This window comes from Ambystoma mexicanum, chromosome 10, assembly GCF_040938575.1.
Source record: "Ambystoma mexicanum isolate Mex_15411 chromosome 10, UKY_AmexF1_1, whole genome shotgun sequence".
Taxonomy (NCBI): Eukaryota; Metazoa; Chordata; class Amphibia; order Caudata; family Ambystomatidae; genus Ambystoma; species Ambystoma mexicanum.
Window position 1 is genome coordinate 226,116,358 of NC_090932.1, and position 22,005 is coordinate 226,138,362.

At 45.6% G+C, this 22,005-nt stretch overlaps 1 protein-coding gene across 1 annotated transcript in view; it reads left to right on the plus strand.

Moving 5' to 3' along the window:
* The window catches only part of DMTN (dematin actin binding protein), a 474,403-nt gene that overhangs the window by 271,973 nt on the left and 180,425 nt on the right, over positions 1-22,005 (plus strand). Inside the window, exon 3 of the mRNA XM_069617734.1 lies at positions 5,235-5,290. Within this exon, the coding sequence (XP_069473835.1) occupies positions 5,273-5,290 (18 nt within the window). The 5' untranslated portion in view covers positions 5,235-5,272. The remainder of the gene's footprint in view (positions 1-5,234; positions 5,291-22,005) is intronic.

Consider the following 22,005-nt stretch of genomic DNA (forward strand, 5'->3'; position numbering starts at 1 on the left):
CCTGCCGAGTGGGCTTGGTTGCCAGAGAGATAGCAGGAAGGCGGGACTACCACCCATTTGGTGTGCAATGTGTCAACTTGAAGCTAGTTCCCACCCCTCTGTATGAAATGCATTGAAATGCATGTCTGGGTCCTCTATTTACCATAGGGAAACCCCTGCAGAGCTGAACCCTTTCAGAGGGGAGAAGTATGTGGTTTGGGGAGGCAGGATGTCTGCTCCCAGAACATACTTCAAGGGAAATCTTGCGCTTTAATCAACAGTCAGAGAGGGCTCAGTTAACCAGAGAGACACTTTGATCTACAACAGACAGGAAGATGGGTTGGACTTGGGTATATGTTGTCACCCCCTTGTCTGTCCTGTTGTAGAGCGCTCTGGTCCTAACCTCATGTATAACAGAACATTGTTGTTGGGGACCCAAAATTGGTTCATTAAGGTAGGCTTGGCTTAGCCTACACCAAGCACTGAGGCCCATTTGGCTTTAAAAGAGGGCTGAATCCCTCACTTAGCAGATCATCTGAAGACTTTTCAAGGAGTAAGAAGGACTCATTTGGACCTGAGCTGAAGGTACATTCTACCTTATATCTGCCAGTGAAGGAAGGCCAGGGGGTCCAAGAGGGAAGCAAGATCCCTCCCTTAAACATCTCCCAGGGAACCAAGGGAGTTACCAGACTCAGAGGACCCGGCCAGCAGCTCCAGAACCGGTACCCAATCAGCACACAGCATGCCCTGCTAGGTTCTGAAAGCAAGCTTCCTAGGTGGGAAGAAGTGGCAGACAGTCTCTGGACAAAGGTCAAGGCTATTGCCTGCTAACACCTACCTGAGCTTTGGGCAGTCTGCCTTGAAAGGACACGAGCCCGGCGAAAAAGCTAGGAGGAGTGCCACACAAGCATCATCCAGCGTCCATCTTTTTTAGGAGAATTCTGAGACAGTTGAATCCTCTAACCGCATCCGGCTGCACCGCTGACTTTTGTCATGCCGCAGTCACCAGGGCTATCCAAGACGTCTCGACCAGCATTCCAGATCCGCCAACCAGCACAGAGAAACCGATTCTTGGCCCTGAGCTGCCACACTGGACAGCCTGCAGACATCCGTCCAACCTCACTTGCCAAACTGCCTGCCGCCTGGTACCCGCAACTGTCTTCCGCTACTTACTCTGTCTCAAGGTCTGCAAAGCACCCTGGAACCACCTTGATGCTGTTGTGGCGAGCACCAAGAACAGCTTTAGCAACAGGTGCATTGTGGTTCTGCCCCCCAGTCCTTCTCCAAAGGCCCCTATAGACACATACGACCCTTTGCCACTTTGCTGCTGGATGTGAAACTGTCTGTCCTCTGTGTTCCTTTACAGTGTAAGTTGTATTTTGTAGTGTGCTAGAACTGTCTGTTGTAGTAATAATAAACTAGATATTTTTATACAACCTTGACTGGACAGTCCCTTTTAGCATTGGGTAATAATTGTATATTCGCTGTGTTGCAACTAACCAACGATCCACGGCCTTGCGGAGATAAGCCTGCCGCTCCGTTCACGTTACCAAAGGTGGACAAGGAGGTCTTATGAGGTCTTATAATTTGCTTGCATTTCAATCTGTTCGGATCTCTTCTGGTGTACTACAGGTGTAGGGCTGATTGATGGTTTAGAAACCGATATTCATCCCTGTACCACTGGTGCCCCACAAATTGATTTATCACAGTAGAGCATTATGATGCAAGTTTACACATTGGCAAGTAAACAATGTAATTGTGATGGTGTAATCATAATTTTAACTGGGGTAATGCTGTTGTGGCGAAGTTGACATAGCACAGTGGAGGTGCCAGCATAGTCGTTTGTGTTTACTGCAACCGCACCTGTGTGGCTTTTTTATAGCCTGTATAATGATGTTCTATGGGCAATGCAGAAACCAGCATGATGGTGTGTTTTAGTGAGACGTTGCATGCATGGCATTATTGAGACAATACCTGCATAGGATTGCTTCTGGGGGCAATGTAGACACCGGGATGAGTAAGTATTGCGCTGGGGCAACACTGGAATTGCATTGCTAATACTAGCATCACAATTCTGGGGGGGGGGCAATGTAGGCCCTGCCTGATACTGTGTGTTGCTGGGGTAACACTGCCATTGTTTAGCTGAGAAGAGGATAATCATTTTCCTGGCGCAATATAGAGGTCAGCGTTGTACTGCAGAGGCAATACTGGCATGCACGGCACTGATGACACTGGCTTGGTAAAACATGATTACGCAGCAATGTTTAAACAGATAGGCTGGCACACATTGAGCGTGATATTGGCATATTAATCAGCATGGCATTTGGAAGCAACACCATTCAGTTCATTCTAAATTGTTGCTATGCTCTAGAAACTCTGATTGCATGTTAACTTGCACAGATACAACTATGTGGATGAAAGGATTACTGTCCAGCACAATATTCAATATCTACTAACATGTGACTTCAGATGGGCATCAGTATTCCCAGGGGGGCATCAGCAGACCGTATGCGGACTCACTTCATGAGAGTCTTTTCTCCAACAGCAGCCGCAGATCCTACCCCCATCTCGTGCGGTGTTCCCCAAGGCTCCTGTGTCTCCCCAACTCTATATAACATCTTCACCAAGCCCCTGTTCGATGATCTGGACCATCTGGGTATAACCTACTCTAACTATGCAGATGATACACAGATCCTCCTCCCGCTTTCTGTAGATCATTGTAAGGACTTGGCGCTGGTGAATAGGGTATATCTCATCATCCAGGCATGGATGGCCACTCATGGCCTCTGCCTGAACGATGATAAGACGGAGTTGATCATTCTGGGCACCTACACTAACATTAAAAAACTAGGCCAGGAATTTTCCTCGTTTAACATTGATGGGAATATCATCCAAGTCTCCAAGGAAGTAAAAACCCTTGGTTTCTACCTTGATTCCACTTTGTCACTTGATAAACAGGTAAAAACCCTGGCCTCCACCAAGGCCTACACTTGCAAGCTGATAAGAGCTGGTAAGCCATTCCTCTCCAATGACAGTTGCATGATCCTGGCCAGAGCTTTAATACTCTCCAGAATTGACTACTGCAATGCACTATACCTTGGAGCTAATAAAACAACCATCCAGAGACTACAAACACTACAATATAATGCCTTGGGAGCAGCACTTGACATAAATAAAAGAACCCATATCTCTTCCATTAGGCACCAACATAAATGGCTGTCTACTGATAATAGAATACAGCTAAAGATGCTATCTCTGACCCACAAATCCCTCAACAACTCTGCCCCTAGTTACCTGATAGACAAACTACATAAGAGAATTTCCCTCAGACCTACCAGAGCTGGCAACGCTAACTGCCTGGCAATACCTAGATACCGGCTCACCACAATCGGGGGAAATAGCTTCCCAGTAAAGGCTGCCAAAATCTGGAACCTATTGCCACAAGACCTGAGAGTAGACCAACCCTACCTACACTTCAGAAAAAATGTAATTCAACACCGACCCCTAGTCGCCCACCACCTGCTGTAATTACTTAGCGTAATACCTGGTAAATTGTACTTTGTATATCGTATATTTTGTATCTATGCGAGATCTATATATGTTTAGTGTATATTGTATACTGTTTTATTATGTAACTATATAAGCCTTGTATCTTCTTACTGCTGCGCCCTGCTACCTACGGGTATGGTGTGCATAAAAAGTGAATAAACAAACAAACAAACAAACTTCAGTGATGTGGCACAAACATGCACGTTCCTGCTATGCAACCAGTGTAGACCGTATGGGGACTCACTCCAGTGATGTGGCACAAACATGCACGTTCCTGCTATGCAACCAGTGTAGACCGTATGCGGACTCACTTCAGGGATGTGGCACAAACATGCACGTTCCTGCTATGCAACCAGTGTAGACCGTATGGGGACTCACTTCAGTGATGTGGCACAAACATGCACGTTCCTGCTATGCAACCAGTGTAGACCGTATGCACACTCACTTCAGGGATGTGGCACAAACATGCACGTTCCTGCTATGCAACCAGTGTAGACCGTATGCGGACTCACTTCAGGGATGTAGCAAAAACATGCCCGTTCCTGCTATGCAACCAGTGTAGACCATATGCAGACTCACTTCAGGGATGTAGCAAAAACATGCCCGTTCCTGCTATGCAACCAGTGTAGACCATATGCAGACTCACTTCAGGGATGTGGCACAAACATGCACGTTCCTGCTATGCAACCAGTGTAGACCATATGCGGACTCACTTCAGGGATGTAGCAAAAACATGCCCGTTCCTGCTATGCAACCAGTGTAGACCGTATGCGGACTCACTTCAGGGATGTGGCACAAACATGCACGTTCCTGCTATGCAACCAGTGTAGACCGTATGCAGACTCACTTCAGGGATGTAGCAAAAACATGCCCGTTCCTGCTATGCAACCAGTGTTCCTAGGGGGTGAACATGTTTCTGATGGACACATTAAATGTTCAATGCAGAGAATTGCTCCAGTGTTTGACATCTTAAATATTCCTATATTTCATGGGTTCTCCTTCAGAAATGCCTGTAAAGCCTAAGGCCTTGTATCTAATTTCTCCCAGAAACTGAGTTGTGAGATGTACCATTTTGTCCTCTTTTTTTTTTATTTCAAGGAAACCCGAGGGCTCTCAGATCATAAATTGTGTCTAACTGGTCTGTGTCCCCGGAGGCTGCATTTAGGCAATTGGAGAAAATACAAATTGCAAAATGTTGGGTGGCAATCACATGCTGTGCAGATCAGGTGTTTCTTTCCTGTACTCTGACCATGGGATCTTCGGAGGTCCTAACATGAGTCCACTTGGAGCGGTGGTCCTGGCATCCCCTGACGCGGGACCTGCGGTCCTGACCTGGGATCCCCTGGTGGGAGATTCCACTGTGGGGTTCCCTGGATTCAAGGGTCCATGGACACTTGTTTATTGCGAACCCTTTGAGAGCTGTAATGCAGAGGTTGGGAAGAGGTCCCCTTGGTTTTATATGTCTGGACTCACTGATGGTTTGTAGACCTGGGGTTGACTAGTTGTGGGGTGCCATGGGGCAGAGTTTCTTGAGTTCTCCTTTGGCTTTGATCCCCTGATTCCCTTTAGTAGGGATGTTGGGCCAGAGGTTGCCTGGGATTGTGGTTCTTCAGTCCTTTGGAGGTTGGGAGAGGCTGGGCTTTCTGATTGGTGGCTGAAAGCAGTCCCCACAGAGACGAGTGACTAACGCAATTCTCTCATTTCAGAATCTGCCGAACAACCCTGGATCGGACAGAAAAACTGAATGGAAAAACTACATAAGGTGAGCTTGGAAAGTCTCTTCATGCTGCATCGCGTGTGCTTGCTGTTAGAGGTTGGAATTCTATTCAAATGCTGAATGGTTGAAGTGGCCTGTCGTTGGTTCTCCTGCAGTGGCCGAAGTGGGTGGGAGCGGTTACGTTTTATTGTTCCTATACTTTTATTTTCAAAAGAAGCCGTTTTGGAATGGTTTCGTTTTAAAATAAAAGTGTAGGAAGAAGTTGAAACCTGCACTTCAGTGCAGCGCTCTGAACATTCCCTTATACAGCAGACGCATGTGCTTGACGGTTTGTATTGGGCGTGGGAGGGGGCGTGGTGATGGGATTGGTGTGGGGCGGGGCAGGCCAGCAGGGGACATAGTTGCACTACTTCTTTTCGTACACTTCGATCTCCTGGCTGCCCCTCCTCCACACACGCCTCATGTAAATGGTGAGGTTTTTCCCAGAAGCTTGTCGATTCTCAGGCAGGATACGGTCTTCTGCAGAGTGAGACTTGCCCTGGCTCTGTGGAGATTAGGGCATGCTGTGCGAGAGTGCATTGTGTGTGGGTGGTAGGGCGTTAGGGAAAGGGAACAGGGCCCACATCCTGGTGGTTGCTTGATGCAGGAAGGGCTCTGCCATCATTTGGTCTAGTGGAAGTGTTAATGTTGTGTCAGAGGCTGTGACCCCCTCCACCCCACGGGTGGCCTCAGGGCAGGCCAGGCGACTGCCTGGGGCGCCATAGCCCCCCAGGGTGTCATTAGCCCCCGAGGACTCCAGCTCAGGCGAGCCTTTCAAGGGCTACCCCGAGCTGGTGTGGTGGGAGAAGTGTCTTCTTGAAATGAAATGTGCTTGTGGGAGCGGGCGCATTGAACAACAATTGGGTGCTGGAACCCTATTGAGACAATTACCACCCCGCTGTGACGCGGGAGCTGGCGGTTTTCATTGGAATAGGGCGCTAATGCTTGCATCAGCACCCTATTCCAGTGATTAACTCCCTGCTCCGGGGCAGTAATAGGGAGATAATCTTCTTAATAGGGTGCAACAGCACCCTATTGTTGTTAAATGTGCCCGCTGCCTTCTCACACCACCGAAAAGAAACATATTGCGCCTCATGCATTTCATCCAGGACGGTGTCCACCTCCATTTTGGGTTGGGCATTCTCAAAGGGACTCCGGGGTCAATAACGGTACTGTAATTTACGGTACCGTTATTGCCGCCTTCCCCCTTCCCATTGAGCCCTATGGGGGCTCAAATGGGAATGGGGAATGGCCCTGGTGAATGGGGAATTACCGGTCCCTCCGACCTCGGATTGGACCGGTAATTACTCCATTCACGAGGCCGGAGTTTGGACAAGTTCGGAGGCAGCCATGCCTCAAATAGCGGCGTGGTTACCTCCGAACTCGGAATGAGGAATGTTTTCTTTTTATTCGCATTGTAGCAAAAATAAAGATGGGTTTGGGTTGGGGTCTTCATTGAGGTGGGGGGATTTCAGGGAGTGCTTCTGGGGATATATTTGTGGTAATGTTGGGTAAAAGAGAAAAGACCGATGTTCTGGGACTCGCAGTCATATTTTTGATGTCTTGAGGTAGATCCGTTGGATGCGGGGAGAAAGGCGACGTCCATCTTTGAAGTAGTTAGCATGAGGCAGCAGCGAGCCGTCGAGTGCGCACATTCAGCCAGTGTACTCACTGGCAACGCCTACTTACTATGAGCTGTCATCTACTAGAGCCAATCCCATCTGCTCTGGGGGAGCAAGAAGAATAGATTGCAATCTAATGAGTCGTAAACTCCTGCCAGCGGCATATCCCTGCCAACACTTTAGGGGTTTCATTATGACAAGGTTTCCCACCCGCAGGCTGGGGAGGGGATATAAATGGAGTAACATCAGCCTACATGGACAGTAACCTCTGAGTAAGAACAGTTTGAAGGCCAGTAATGTCGACAAACTAATGGCCACTTTTGCCATCTAACTTCATTCCATCCTTTGCACTAATTTCTGAAGCACGTGCAGAACCAGGGCGCCTGTGCAGTCCGATGGAAGGTCTGACATTTCCTGCCAGCCATGTTTTTTTGTAGTTAGCTCATTCCATCTTGTTGCTTTTTCCAATAGTGAAATATTTTCCTAATATTAATGCTGGTTTACCAGCAGCAGGCATGCAAGGTGAAGCAGGCCTGGAGGCCAGGATTGGTGGGGTACCTAATCCTTGACATTGGATCAGCCTGATATGTGGCACGCCTGCCAACTCACCCGAATTGTTGTGTGCATCACCTATGCTGGGCTCACTTCACACTAAGCCCCGTACTCCCTCATAGACTTTAATGGGCTCTCACTCGCAGGATCCAAAACCAATATATGTCCCCTCTCTTGGAGTCCGAATGGGTTAAGAGAGGTGAGATCTACAGAATGGGACAGCTCCTTCAAAGGGTTAAGTATTGCCTAGTTGGCCCCATGACATGTCTGACTTCTAGACCCATCCCTGGCTGTTCATGTAAAAGTGCATCTTTGCCGAAAAGTGTTATGCTTGTCAAACAAGCAGGCAGCTTTTTACATGTTTGATAATGTTCTGTTGCCCCTTTCTTTCACAAATTATCCAGTCAAATACTGTGGGACGTGGTGGGATCTTGGCTTTATAAGGCCTTTGGTCCATCACAGTTAAAACCCCAACATACGAGTTTTCCTGAAGAATGTGTATTTTCCATATGCAAACTTCACTGAAGGTGAGCATGCCCCCATGGAATGCTTCCTGTTGGATAGCCCGTATCTCACAATAGGACTGCAATCACAACTCCCAGAAATGAACATATAGTTGCCAGCCAGATGGGAAGCCTGGTCATGACAGCGATGGCCGCAACACGTATCTCCACACCAGACTGGGCCCGCTAAATCTGGCAACTGGGAATGGATGGAGCACCCTATAGCCCCCCTCGACGCGTAGCTACACCCCGCTGGTGTTCTCTGTTCTGGGCCATACTTGCATTATATATTGGTTCTGGGAGCCTGCCGGCCTGGCAGCGCAATAAGGGTTGCAGCAGAGCCAAGCAAGAAGAGATTTTGAGTAGGACTACAAAGATTTGTTTTTAGCACAAGTGAAGGGGATGTGCTAGCCCTTCATGGCAACTAGCGGCACCACATGCACAGTGGGCTTCAGTCTGTTTGCACCATACATCTTTACATGCACCTGTTGCCCGATGCCGAATTGCCAGATTTTCTGTGCATTCACTTGAATGCTGAAGCAGTTGTGTTATTCCCTTTTGCATTTCTATCCCTCAAGCCAGGATAGAAACAATTCTTTTTTTATTTGTAAATATTTCAGCATGGCTGGCCCGTCAGAGTCATCATCCATGTAGCTGCTGGGAGCCAATCATACATTAGTGTTGGGCACTTATCCAATCAAGGGTGCTGGCCAGTGCATCATTGGTGCTGACGCTTGACTCCAAAGAAACATGTAGTTTGCCTTTGTGAATATGGTTGCCTGTGCATTTCTCTGACTTAAGCAACTGAAACTCTGCCATCCTCTGTCTTTTATTTTTTAGACACTTGGATCTTTGTGAATCAGGCCCTAGGCATCTTCAAATAAAACGAATGAGGATAGCTGCACTGCTGGCTCAGCCTCACAAGTTCCCCTTCACTATATGTATGCCCTTTCCATGTGTGTATTCTGCTCACCTACCCCAGGTAGCGGGGCAAGTTGTGCCTTCTCCTGAGTGGCAAAGCATCAACCGTTGCCTGTCTCTACACAATCACACATGGGGTCCCGACAGCTGAGTAGAGATTTACGGCACGGGTGATGGAACGGCTCTTGCCACACACCGAATAAGTGAGGCTTAAAGTTCCCGACTTACAACTGTACACTTGCACAGGGACATGAATGGACAAATCCTCTGTATAGAATGGTGAATATGGTCGTAAAAAGTAGAGGAATGCCAAACAGAAAAAAAAAGTAGTGGAACAACGCTCCCGGCCGTTCACGCTCACTTCGATCACCGACCCAAACCCTTATTAACTAGCATGTCATTTTGTCTCTCTCATCCCTTCCTTATTAAACCTCTCCCCTTCTTGAGTAAATGTCGCTCCTGTTTCCAATCCCCATCTGTACTGAAAGTTGTTGTGTCTCCGTCAATATCAGCCTTGTCTTCCTCCCTTTACTAAAACTGCCCTCCCCTGGACTCTTCTTCCCTCCACTCACCATGGTGTGCCTCCGTCTGCCTCGGCCACTCCCTACATCCCTCCTCTTCTGCCCGCTCTTGCTGGGGAGGGTGGTTGCGGATCAGTCGCCAGGCTCAGAGCCCAGAGCTGGACACTGCCCCGCTTATAAGGGTAATGAAATGACACCCTGGGGTTATTTTTGATGAATTTCTGCCGGTATGTAGGGAGCCATCAGTGCACACACAGAAAGGGGATGTTCAAACCATGAGGGCGAGAGGGGAACGTGTCTGGAGAATATGAGTCTTTGTGAAACAAGTACCCACTAGGAATGCGCACTAAAACAAAACACACCTACACCGTGCGAACCCCAAACAAATACCAACGTGAAGCTTGGTGGGAAATGCCTTCTACAAGGCGAATTGTCAGCTATGGATCTGAGTTTAAATCATGTCTCTGCCCACGTGACCCTAATGTGTGATTGTGGGCAAATTATTCTTTTACATCGATTTTGTTTAAATAAGGAATAATTTAACAATACATAAAAGCTGTCTAAGTCTAATCCCTTCTACATTCTCCCCATATTATATTCTATCTTCCTCACCTAATTGTGCAGCCAAAGAAACAAAGTTTAGACAAAAACATTCATTTTAATTTTATTTTTGACATATTGCAATAGTTTCTATCCTCCTCTTGCATCCATCCTCTTACAGCTTTGCCCTCTTTCTCACCTCTACAGACCAGGGTCTGGGTACTGCCACCGGGTGCCAAATCTGCTACTGTCCGAGCAATTCTTGGTGCCATAAGACAACTACGGTGGTGAAGGGCTCATAACAAAAGATTACTCACATAACACAACTGCTCTTCCCTCCCAACCCCCTTTTCTCTAGCCAAATAATTTTTCCCGCCAAATGTAAGGTGCAAGGCTGGTCAAGGGATGCACGCCATCTTCTGTTCATGATAATTCTCCCCAGTCCTGGTAGAGTGTTCTATCTTTAACAAAATGGCCCCTTTCTGAAAGGTAGCATGAGAAAACGTTCCAGGGAACGGAGAGAAAATGTTTCACCATGGGAAGTGATTCCGGAGACAAGCGTGTCTCGGTTTTGTTTGATATCAATTAAAACCTTTTTTGATAAATGGTATATAAACATTAAGTACATTTATCTTGCATGGGAATTAGTCGTCTTATCCACTATCAGAATAAAACCGATTTGTTCCCACCAAAAATATACCTCAAGGCAGGCAATTTTCCCCTCCTTTTTGCAAAGTTTATCCCTGCCCTATATGATAAGGGAGCTAGCAGCCAAAAGGGTGATCTATGACTACTCCTTGGAATTGCCTTTCATACTTAGGGGCTCCCCTGTGCTCTTTCAGCATCAATATCCTTGTCATATCCTTGTCATATCCTTATCATATCCTTGCAATATCATTGTCATATCCTTATGATATTCTTATCATATCCTTGTCATATCCTTGTCATATCATTATCATATCCTTATCATATCCTTGCCATATCCTTGTCATATCCTTATCATATCCTTATCATATCCTTGTCATATCCTTGTCATATCATTATCATATCCTTATCATATCCTTGCCATATCCTTGTCATATCCTTATCATATCCTTATCATATCCTTGCAATATCCTTATGATATTCTTATCATATCCTTGTCATATCCTTGTCATATCCTTGTCATATCATTATCATATCCTTATCATATCCTTGCCATATCCTTGCCATATCCTTATCATATCCTTATCATATCCTTGCCATATCATTGTCATATTGTTATCATATCCTTATCATATCCTTGTCATATCCTTGTCATATCCTTATTATATCCTTATCATATCCTTGCCATATCATTGTCATATCCTTATCATATCATTGTCATATCCTTATCATATCCTTGTCATATCCTTGTCTGGAGTTTTTTCTTTCCATGGAGTTGGGCCATATCAGGTCACAAGTCCATCATAAAAGGCAATTGAGGGATCACCACTGTCCACAATTTCTCAAACACGATTCCATCCTTGAGAAACTCACCCAGTCCTGTATTTTTATATGGAATTCTGAGAATTGTAGTCTGTCTTTTCCATTTTAAATTGAAGACTACAAATCTTAGATTTGCATTCGACGTGTATTATAGGACCTTGCCAGGATTAGAATGCTCTCAGCAAAATGCCATTAGTAGAATTCACTGACATCTCCAAATAGAGGGGCCAAAGGGGGGTTGATTTAACTGGTTGGGAGTGAGGGGTAAGCAGCATACAGGGAGTAGCCCCTGGTATAGAAAAAGAAGACAGGTGGCAGTACATTTGCTGTCCTCATTCAAAGACCAGCATTTCAACATAGAACAGGTTGAAGGAATCTGGGAAAATATGAGTTGAGATGAGAGATCAAATAAAACAATAGGATTAGATAGATGGGATTAAGATAGATGGTAGGGTATCGCAGGGGGCCGTGACGGGATCTGCCCATTGAAGGCAAAGGTGAGGAAGAGTTCACTCGGTGTCGGGGTGAAATGAAGTAAGAGAAGAAGCAGCACAGGATAGAGGGACCCAGAGAGAAGATTCTGGGTTCAAAGTAAAGTGGATATTATCCTCATTTGAAGTGAAAAAATTTGCAAATTATAGTGAAGTTGTGGCCAAACAGATTGGAGGAAGCATAAAGTATTTGCTTGAGAATGGAGAACAGACAGTGAAGGTGGAAGGATGGGTAATGTTCCTTGATGCACTGCATAGGAGCAGCATAAGTCATTTCTTTGATGATCTGTAAAGTACCAACACGCAAAATGATGCTTCTGGGCACTCAAGTTGGAGACCATGGGGAAGAGGCTAGCCGAGGTGTTACCGGGATTCAGGAGGGTCATTGAGGGTCATTGAGTGGGGGGCAGATGTTCCATTCACATACTAGTCTATATTCCTGAAACTCCAAGATCATGGATGTATGCACACGTGCAACTAGGGTACAGTGGATATGCAAGCCACAGCTCGAGCTAGCGTAGCCAGGTCCTAGGGCTGGTAAAGGCCAAGATAGCCAAACAGCCACTTCACCTATGGGAGTGTTCCAACAATGTATATTTCATCTGATTCTGGAACCTGGTGAACTGTTCCAAGGTTTTGCAGGTCCGAGGTGAGCGTGTTCATTACGCGCGGCCTTGGAGGGGACAGCGTTCGCCAGGTAGTCCTTGCTGCTTCCTCCCATAGTTGATTGTCATTTCATGGCAGTGGATGATGGGTCAGCAGTGGGCCACAGGCCAGTCTGATATGTTGCGTCCTTTCTTCTGAGTGTTGAGGCTGGTGTGATCCGAAGAGGGGCATAAGAAGAGTAGAAGGCAGAACGGATCTCGAGGGCAGAGAGAGCGCGAGATAGTTCCCCACATGCGTTCTGCTTTGAACTGCTTGCTGGTGGGCAGAGTGGACAGTGGGGAAAATACAGGCAGGGTTGAGGGGCATTGGGGAGAGTTTGAAGGGCATGTCTGGAGCCATGAGTGGCAGAGAAAAGAGTGGAGGCAGAATTAGGGTTACCTACTCATAATGAAGTGCAGTGAGGGAGGTTAGAACAAAAGGTTGAAGCTAGAGTCCTTCCTGACTGTGCTAGGATCAAAGCTCAACAATAGAGTGCTTCAATGGTGCAAGACCATGCGCAGCGTGGGATTTCCCTTATACAGAGTCCAGGCATGAAGATCAATGTAGTGCGCTGGCCTGGTACTCACCGTGTGCGATGCGCCAGTCATAGTACTTAACACGCTCCCTGCCACTAATGATCCTATTCTAATATGTTAAGCCATGGCGGAATGCAACTGCAGTAGCAAGTGCATGTTATTATCTTGTTCCCACTATTGGGATTCTTCTTACAACAGTAAAGGTTTCCTTAGACAATTGAGGAATTTGAGAATCTCTCAAGCGGGTTGTGGCTTTGGATGGTGGTAAATCGCTCCCATGGTTCCAACACATTAAAAGACATTTGACAGATCTGGGTCTTAGCACAAATTGGGAAAACCTGTATGAACTATGCCCGGGTTCTAAAGCTGTCATCAAGTAGGCGGCTACGGCCCGAGCACGGTGTAGGATGGAGTCTGCCTGTCTCCAGCTGACAACAGGGAAAATATACCTGAATGCAAACCTGATTTTTCTCATGAAGAATATCTGGAGGTTATTGACCTGCCGTTTGCGCAAGCACTTTATTTAAAATGTACATTTAAAAATTTAAGTGTGGCCAAGTTCACAAGTATTTGGAATTCTAATGGTGTAACTTTATGCCCCGTATGGAAGCTGGGAAATGAAACCTTAGTCCATTTTATGTAGTTTTGTGTCTTTTATAAGGACTTGATACTCAGATATTTGAAGCTGCTCTTTACACTATCAGGAGTTCACAGGGTTGACCAGGCAATGCGTGTGTGCAAATCAACTCAAAATCTAAATATAGTTTATTGTGAAGTATTTACACCAGACCCGGCTTACTAGGATCCGACTGTTGAAAGGGGCAGAATAGTGTTGAGATGGCTCTGAGTGACATTACTAATGCACAGGGATGTTCACTATATTAACTTAGGCCCGTGTGATGTAGTTCAGAATTGTGTAATTGTTACTGGCTGTTCCCGGCATAACAAATGTCATTCTAGCATACCCTAAAGGTCAATATAGACTGGTAATTCATAGTATCACTTCTTTCCCCCTTCTTAAATATCAGGATTACCGCCAATCTCTTCCAGGAAGGGCATAGGTTCCTGTGACTTATTAATGGTCATTGAAAAGGCAAAACATATAGGTAACTGTATTCTTTTGAATTTGAAAGGCATACTTGTATCAAATGGAATTAGAGGTATTTGCAGTATAAGAACAGTATGTAAGTTTCATCGGATACACGGGCCTGTGTCTTGGTAGATGTGTAATTGTCAACCCTCTTCCATTGCAGAGTCCCTGTGATGGCATACGATTGCATAGTAGCATAATTACAGCACCTACTTTCAGTCTTACCTTGTGAGGTGGCATTCGTCCTGTAGTGTTTCGCTCTTTAGAGACTGAAAAATTGAGCCGGTAATTAACTGTTCATTGACACTTGAACCACCATGCCCTGTGTGAAGAGAAGTGGGGAGGGGAGGGGGAGTAACTTAAAATTATTTCGAATGTTTGTGATGGTGGAAGGTGAAGGTGACCGTGTAGAAAAGTGCTAATTCTCTTTGTTAAAATGATAGCTGTTGTTGAATTGGAAGGGCAGACAGAGGTGCACTTTGCCATTTGGACAGCAGAGGGCAACCTAATACTGTTAAATTGCATCAGCTGAGTATGGAAACATACCTAAGCGTTTTATATATATAGGTGTACTGTGTGCACCTTCCAATTTCATATTACAAGAAACAGGATCCAGTATGAATGTGTTTTTGATGCTTTGATATTCAATTTTAGTCTTGAGTTTGCGTATTTTATTCTAATCCTTGTATTTGTACATTGTAATGATGTGATTTTAATTCATTAAACATGTTGTGCATTTCTATTTCGTGCCTAATGATTTTATATCGAATAAAGGCTTATAAAAAGGAACATGGATATTTTTCTTCAGAACCTGGATATGTTGTAATCATCATTTCAGGATTGGGGAAGTAAACATTCAGCAAGCAGATGAAGTTCATGGTCCTGGTGTCAGCAGCTCACATATCTTGGTCCCACACTTTCCTCGTTTGGCTCCTGCAGGGAGGATATCCGAAGAGAGAATATCTCTGGGGCTCATATTTACTTAGACCCTTGATTTGAGCGTGGGAAGATCTATAAATATTCTTACGATTGTTGGCAATGAATAATACTTAGAGTTGGCCCCTGCCTTGTACATCACTGGCCTCCCTCACCTATAAGGGGTTTGCATATATCCTCTATCTCCAAGAACTCCAAATATGCAAGATGCCAATGTGCATAGCAGGGACTCTTGTCCAGGGACTGCAGTCCTCCATGGAGGGACATCAGAACAACGCTAGAGGCCACTATGCCTCTTCACTTGGGATTGGCTGCTTCACAACCACAAACCCAAACACCTTAGCTGATACTACCACCAAACTCTGTCTGCCTTATCTGAATGGAAGTGGAGCAGTACAGCAGAGAAAAAGGCCACTCTGAACGCCAGGATTTGTTATGAAAGTGCACCACTCCTCAACCAGAGTGGACACCATCTCAGATGGCCTGGGGCAACTCCATATTTCCTCTTTAGTGAGATGGCTTCTCACCCAGGCAGTGGAGTCTCAAGATGTTGAGAAATGTCCGGGGAGTGTAGAAAATGTCAGTCTATAGCCCTTGAAGGATACATGTATGATGTGTTGGAGCTTTTGTGTGTAACGTGTACCCCACTTTTCTTTCCCTGTATGAGCCTAATTCACAAGGATTTGCACTGGAGCAAATTAAAAGATGCCCAGAACATTTTAGATTTGCACCTGTGACCTGATACCTGATTCACAAAACCTAGAATGAGGGCACATCTGGAGCTGCCTGGATCTCTGGCATGCCATTGGGCACATCTTTGTGAATTGCATTTGCGCATGAGCCTCCCACAAATGTCAGAGGCAGCTCCACTTTTAGGCTTTGTGAATAAAGTCTAAGTTAGCAAGAGCAAACATGAGGCTCGCTGGGCATCTCCAAACTTGCTCCAATGCAAATCTTTGTGACCCCTGCCCCACCTGCTTTAGGAACTGTTCAATAAAAGGCTTGATACAAATCAATAAAAGTACTATTTCACACTTTGCCACCCATATTTCTTGTTTTGTGGTGTAAGGAGGGGTACAGTCATGGGTCCTCCCACTACTAAAATAACAGACCTTGGACCCAGCCATCCCTACAAATTACAGGCCTATCACAACTGTCCCTTTCCTGTTAAAAATCCTTGACAGAGTTGCTTACTTGCAAATTCAGCATTACCTAGAGTCCAACCAATTACTCGGATTGCGTCAGTCTGGCTTCCGGCCTCAACATGGAACAGAAACTGCCCTTGTTGATCTTAAAAGTCAGATTGACGAAATTAAAGATAAGGGCAAGGCTGCCATCCTACTCCTCTTAGATCGCTCAGCAGCTTTCGACCTGGTCGACAATAAGATACTCTGCAACCACCTTTCCTCTGCCGCCCACTTTTCCCCCTCTGCTGTCTCATGGTCCTTCCTGGCCAATAGAACCATGAGAGTCTTCTCTCCGGTGGCAGCAGCAGACCCCATCCCTATCACTTGCGGTGTCCCACAAGGCTCATGTGTTTCACCAACCCTATACAACATCTTTACAAAGCCCCTCTTTGATAAACTGGACCGTCTAGGTGTCACCTTTACAAACTACGCGGATGACACCCAGATACTCCTCACCATCTCGGGCAATTACAATACTGATGTAGCCAGGATCAACGAAATCTTCTCTGTCATTCAGGCATGGATGGCCACACATGGCCTCTGCCTGAATGACGAGAAGACTGAACTGCTCATTGTTGGCTCACCGAACAACTTACAAAAAATAAGTCCCAACTACTCTAACATCATAATCGATGGCAATACAATCCCGGTCGCCAAAAACGTGAAAACCCTTGGCTTCTATCTCAATGCCAATATTAACCTCATTAAACAAGTCAACTCGACCGCTTCAGCCACTGCCTATACAGGAAAACTAATTAGAGCCTGTAGACCATTTCTTTCCCCTAACAGTTGCCTCACGCTAGCCAGAGCTCTTATACAATCCAAGTTAGACTACTGCAATAGCCTCTACTTAGGTGCCAACCAAGCGATAATCAGTAAACTCCAAGTCCTTCAAAATAATGCTCTACGAGCAGCGCTAAACATTCCCAGGCATGAGCACATCTCTGCCACCAGAACTACATGCAAATGGCTCACCATCCAACATAAAATCGATCTAAAATCCCTCTGCCTTACTTACAAAGCTCTCAACCATCTGCCCCCCCACCTTACTAACAAATTCACCATGAAATCTTCTATCAGAACCACGAGATCTTCCAATACCTTATGTCTTACAGTACCTAGATTTACCTCTAAAAGACCCGGAGGCTCGAGCTTCACTGTCCTCGCCTCACAACTCTGGAACACCCTGCCACTGAATATTAAGTCATCCAAATCCTTCCAGTCGTTCAGGAAACTTGCCATTGGGTGGCTTCTGACAAAAAGTCAACCTCTAAATTAGACCTAGCTATAATCTGTACATATTGCACATGTCTCATTTTGTCATTATTGGTTGGTAGCACTTCCATTGTCTGTATATACTGTATATATTTGCTGCTCTACTATTACTGCTTATTACCCCATGCACTGTAACTTGTAACTTGTACTAAGCGCCCTTATACTCCCGGGTCCGGAGCGCTATAGAAATAAAATAAACAAACAAACAATCAAAGTTAATTCATTGACAGTTGTTTATCTGATGAGTTTTTTGCCGAATTTTGTTTTTCTTGAAAAAAGAATCTGAAAATATATAGGTGGGTTGGTAAGGGCATATAAGGTTTGGGGGTAGGGAATAGAGTAAAACTATTAGGGGACTGGGAGTTTGGGAGGAGACCTCCCAAAAATAAAAACACATTTTTTTAATGGTTTTTTTCAAAGATTTTTTTATACGAAAAACCCATCGAAAATACAACTATCGATTAATGAACATAGAACCGTAAGAAAGGGTGTACTCTTTTTGATTCACTGGGAGGTGGCACACCCCTCGGAGACGTATAGACAACCCCAGATTTTAGGGCACATCAGTACAAGAATTATCAAATTAATTCAAGTAATAATTCCATTAGCCATTTAGTCTTTGTGGACTCTGCTTGGTATTGTATTGTGATGTTGCCCATGGAGGCCTGAAGCACATTATAAAAAAAGAAACCCAAGTCGAGCCTCTAAAAAGCTTTTTGACGTGAGTGATGAGACGCTAGTATATCTCATCGCTTGTGCCAAAAAAGGTGTCGCCCAATCCACAAAGGGTATCTGAACGTGTGCATCTTAAACGGGCCGCTTTCCACTCCCTCTGTGCATTGGCGCAAATAAGAGGTTGTTTTTGCTCATTTCAATGCTCAGAACGAATCCAGACATGGGATGCCCTTTGAAATGCGTGCCAATCAATGCCATTCCCCTTTGTCTGCTTGGTCTGCGGGCAGGGGACGGCGCAATGCATGAGAGTTTCCTTTCTGAACTTTTCATGCATTCTATTTTCTTCAAACCTGGATAGAAATCTCTTTTTCTTTTTAACCACATTTCACAGTAACAGGCCCTTTAAAGTAGGATATGGTTCGCCTTTTTGGTGAGGGGCTTGAAATGTACAGTCACAAGGGGCAAACTTAAGGATAGCGAGATGCCATGTTGCTGGAAAGAGCCTATTTTCATTTGGAGTTGTAATGACACCATGTGGTGCAGCTCTCAACCTTTGTGGCCTCAGGTTGGGTGAAAACAGCCATTTTGTTTTTGGCAAGTGAGAGTACATTGAAGTGTATAGGCGTGCAAGGGTCTTGGCAGGTGACTGAACTGATTACATGGCATGTGTCATCCGCCACACGTGTGTGAGTTGAGTAATATAATTTGTGCAGTGTTTTTATGGGTACAGGAAATGTCACCAGGTGGAGGTTTACCTGGCTCTGAATGAGAAATCACAATAGAAGCAAATGGATCACCACTAACCTTTTGTGGAAAGGGTGATGTGGGGATCTGGTATGTCTAAATGGGAAGGTCAGGCAGCAATGCATATGGGGCTGACAAGCATGATTGCAATTGTGGTCCATGATGAAGGAAAGGAAAATAATCTCTGTGACTGTTGTTCAGGGCAACCATCGCAAGATATCCAGGTGCAACCCCTACCAGTCGTTCAATGATGTGTGGGCTACAACTCCTCTTCCTGTGTTCCTTCAGCAGGCTTACCCATCCAGCTAGAGCTGAAAGACCTGCGAATTACTAATCAAATTTCAAGTGCTGCGCGAGTTGATTCGGTTCTAGTGCCCACCCTTTGTGTTATCTGGTAGGGTTCTTGTCCCTCACTTTCCCTGATGCAATAGGTAACCTCTGTGCTTACCTTTTCCCACTTCTCTCACGTGTTGCTGTCATGGATGGCGTGGTGGAGTGAGGCACCGGCTCAAATCTTGACGCAATCGCAAGATGTTTCCCAAAGGTCTCCCCGCTGTGATCCATGAAAACTCTCCCCACATTCCTTAAATAGTAACCTTTTTTCCTGGTTTTAGGGAGGATTTTCAGAAGATTGCAAGCACTGGCCTGCCTCGCATAAGATCCTCTTTCGGGTATCTGACTTGCAGATTGCGGACCTGTAATCCATGATATGTACACATTGAGCCAGGCAGTCAGATTATCTAAGGGCTGCAGCAGTGCTAAACATGGAGTAAATGGACGTGTCAAAAGTTTTGCTGCTTGTGCAATATTGAATGGAGCAAACACTTTTTGTCCCAATCCATACTACATACATTGTTTTGCACTGGGGCAAGAAGCAAGACGTGAGATTGTTTTCGCTATATTTGCTTGATGACAGAAAGGAAACAGATTTTGCTCCAAGCAAAGTCCCCCCTTTCACTATAGAAAAGTGACATGTTTTTGTTACTTATCGTATGAAAAACATAAAAAACTCAGTTAGTGTGTTTAGTTTTCTTACCAGGATTCAAAATGTTTTGTATTGCGTTCCAGGCTAGGCTTAAAGCAAGTAGTACAAAGATATACAGTCAATTTCCTACCAATTGGCTAGTCTTCCAATTTATTTTGATCACCAGTTGTCTGCATAGGTATATACCCCTATTTTGACTGTTTAATAGTGTAAATGGTTTTGCTTTGGGTATTTTCATTTTGCGCCAATTTAGTATACTTAGTTGGCGCAAAAGGAAATTACCCTAGGCTTAAAGCAAGCCCTATTTTCCGTATTCCCTATAACCCCAACTGAAATAATGGCCAAAACCATACCACTTAATTGCAAGAACCTTCACATAATCGATGGGGGCAACACCTCTTTGAGCCCTTACATATCATACAAGCAGCGAAACTGCTGCTAAATACATTTGCTTAATGTTTAGCAATGGCAGAAAAACAAAATTCTCTGGCCCCAGGTTCTATCCTCTGGTCCAACAAATGTCAACATTGTGGGCCAGATTCTCAAAATGAACGCAAATGAAATTAGTAGAAAGGATGCTTTAATTTTATAAACGTGCAAGTCACCTTATTCTCAAAGTTGACCAGCGCATTTCATAGAGGCTCGGCAGCAGTACAAAAGATGTGCCGGCCATCTCCTTGAGAGGCGCTACCAACACTAATGTATTACAGGCTTCCAGCATCCACGTGGGTAATGCGAGCGCATTTCATAGAGGCTCGGCAGCAGTGCAAAAGATGTGCCGGCCAGCTCCTTGGAAGGCGCTACCAACACTAATGTATTACAGGCTCCCAGCATCCACGTGGGTAATGCGAGCACATTTCATAGAGGCTCGACAGCAGTGCAAAAGATGTGTCAGCCAGCTCCTTGGAAGTTGCTACCCACACAAATGTATTACAGGCTCCCAGCATCTACGTGGGTAATGCCAGCGCATTTCATAGAGGCTCAGCAGCAGTGCAAAAGATGTGCCGGCCAGCACCTTGCAAGGCGCTACCAACACTAATGTATTACAGGCTCCCAGCATCCACGTGGGTAATGCAAGCGCATTTCATAGAGGCTCGGCAGCAGTGCAAAAGATGTGCCGGCCAGCACCTTGGAAGGCGCTACCAACACTAATGTATTACAGGCTCCCAGCAACCATGTGGGTAATGCAACCGCATTTCATAGAGGCTCGGCAGCAGTACAAAAGATGTGCTGGCCAGCTCCTTGGAAGGCGCTACCAACACTAATGTATTACAGGCTCCCAGCATCCACGTGGGTAATGCAAGCGCATTTCATAGAGGTCTCGGCAGCAGTGCAAAAGATGTGCTGGCCAGCTCCTTGGAAGGTGCTACAAACACTAATGTATTACAGGCTCCCAGCATCCACGTGGGTAATGCAAGCGCATTTCATAGAGGCTCGGCAGCAGTGCAAAAGATGTGCCGGCCAGCTCCTTGGAAGGTGCTACAAACACTAATGTATTACAGTATCCCAGCATCCACGTGGGTAATGCAAGCGCATTTCATAGAGGCTCGGCAGCAGTGCAAAAGATGTGCCGGCCAGCTCCTTGGAAGGCGCTACCCACACAAATGTATTACAGGCTCCCAGCATCTACTTGGGTAATGCAAGCAAATTTCATAGAGGTTCGGCATGAGTGCAAATGTTGTGCCGGCCAGCTCCCTGGAAAGCGCTACAAACACTAATGTATTACAGGCTCCCAGCATCCACGTGGGTTATGCGAGCGCATTTCATAGAGGCTCAGCAGCAGTGCAAAAGATGTGCCGGCCAGCTCCCTGGAAAGCGCTACAAACACTAATGTATTACAGGCTCCCAGCGTCCACGTGGGTAATGCGAGCGCATTTCATACAGGCTCGGCAGCAGTGCAAAACATGTGGCAGCCAGCTCCTTGGAAGGTGCTACCCACACTAATGTAATACAGGCTCCCAGCATCCACGTGGGTAATGCCAGAGCATTTCATAGAGGCTTGGCAGCAGTGCAAAAGATGTGCCGGCCAGC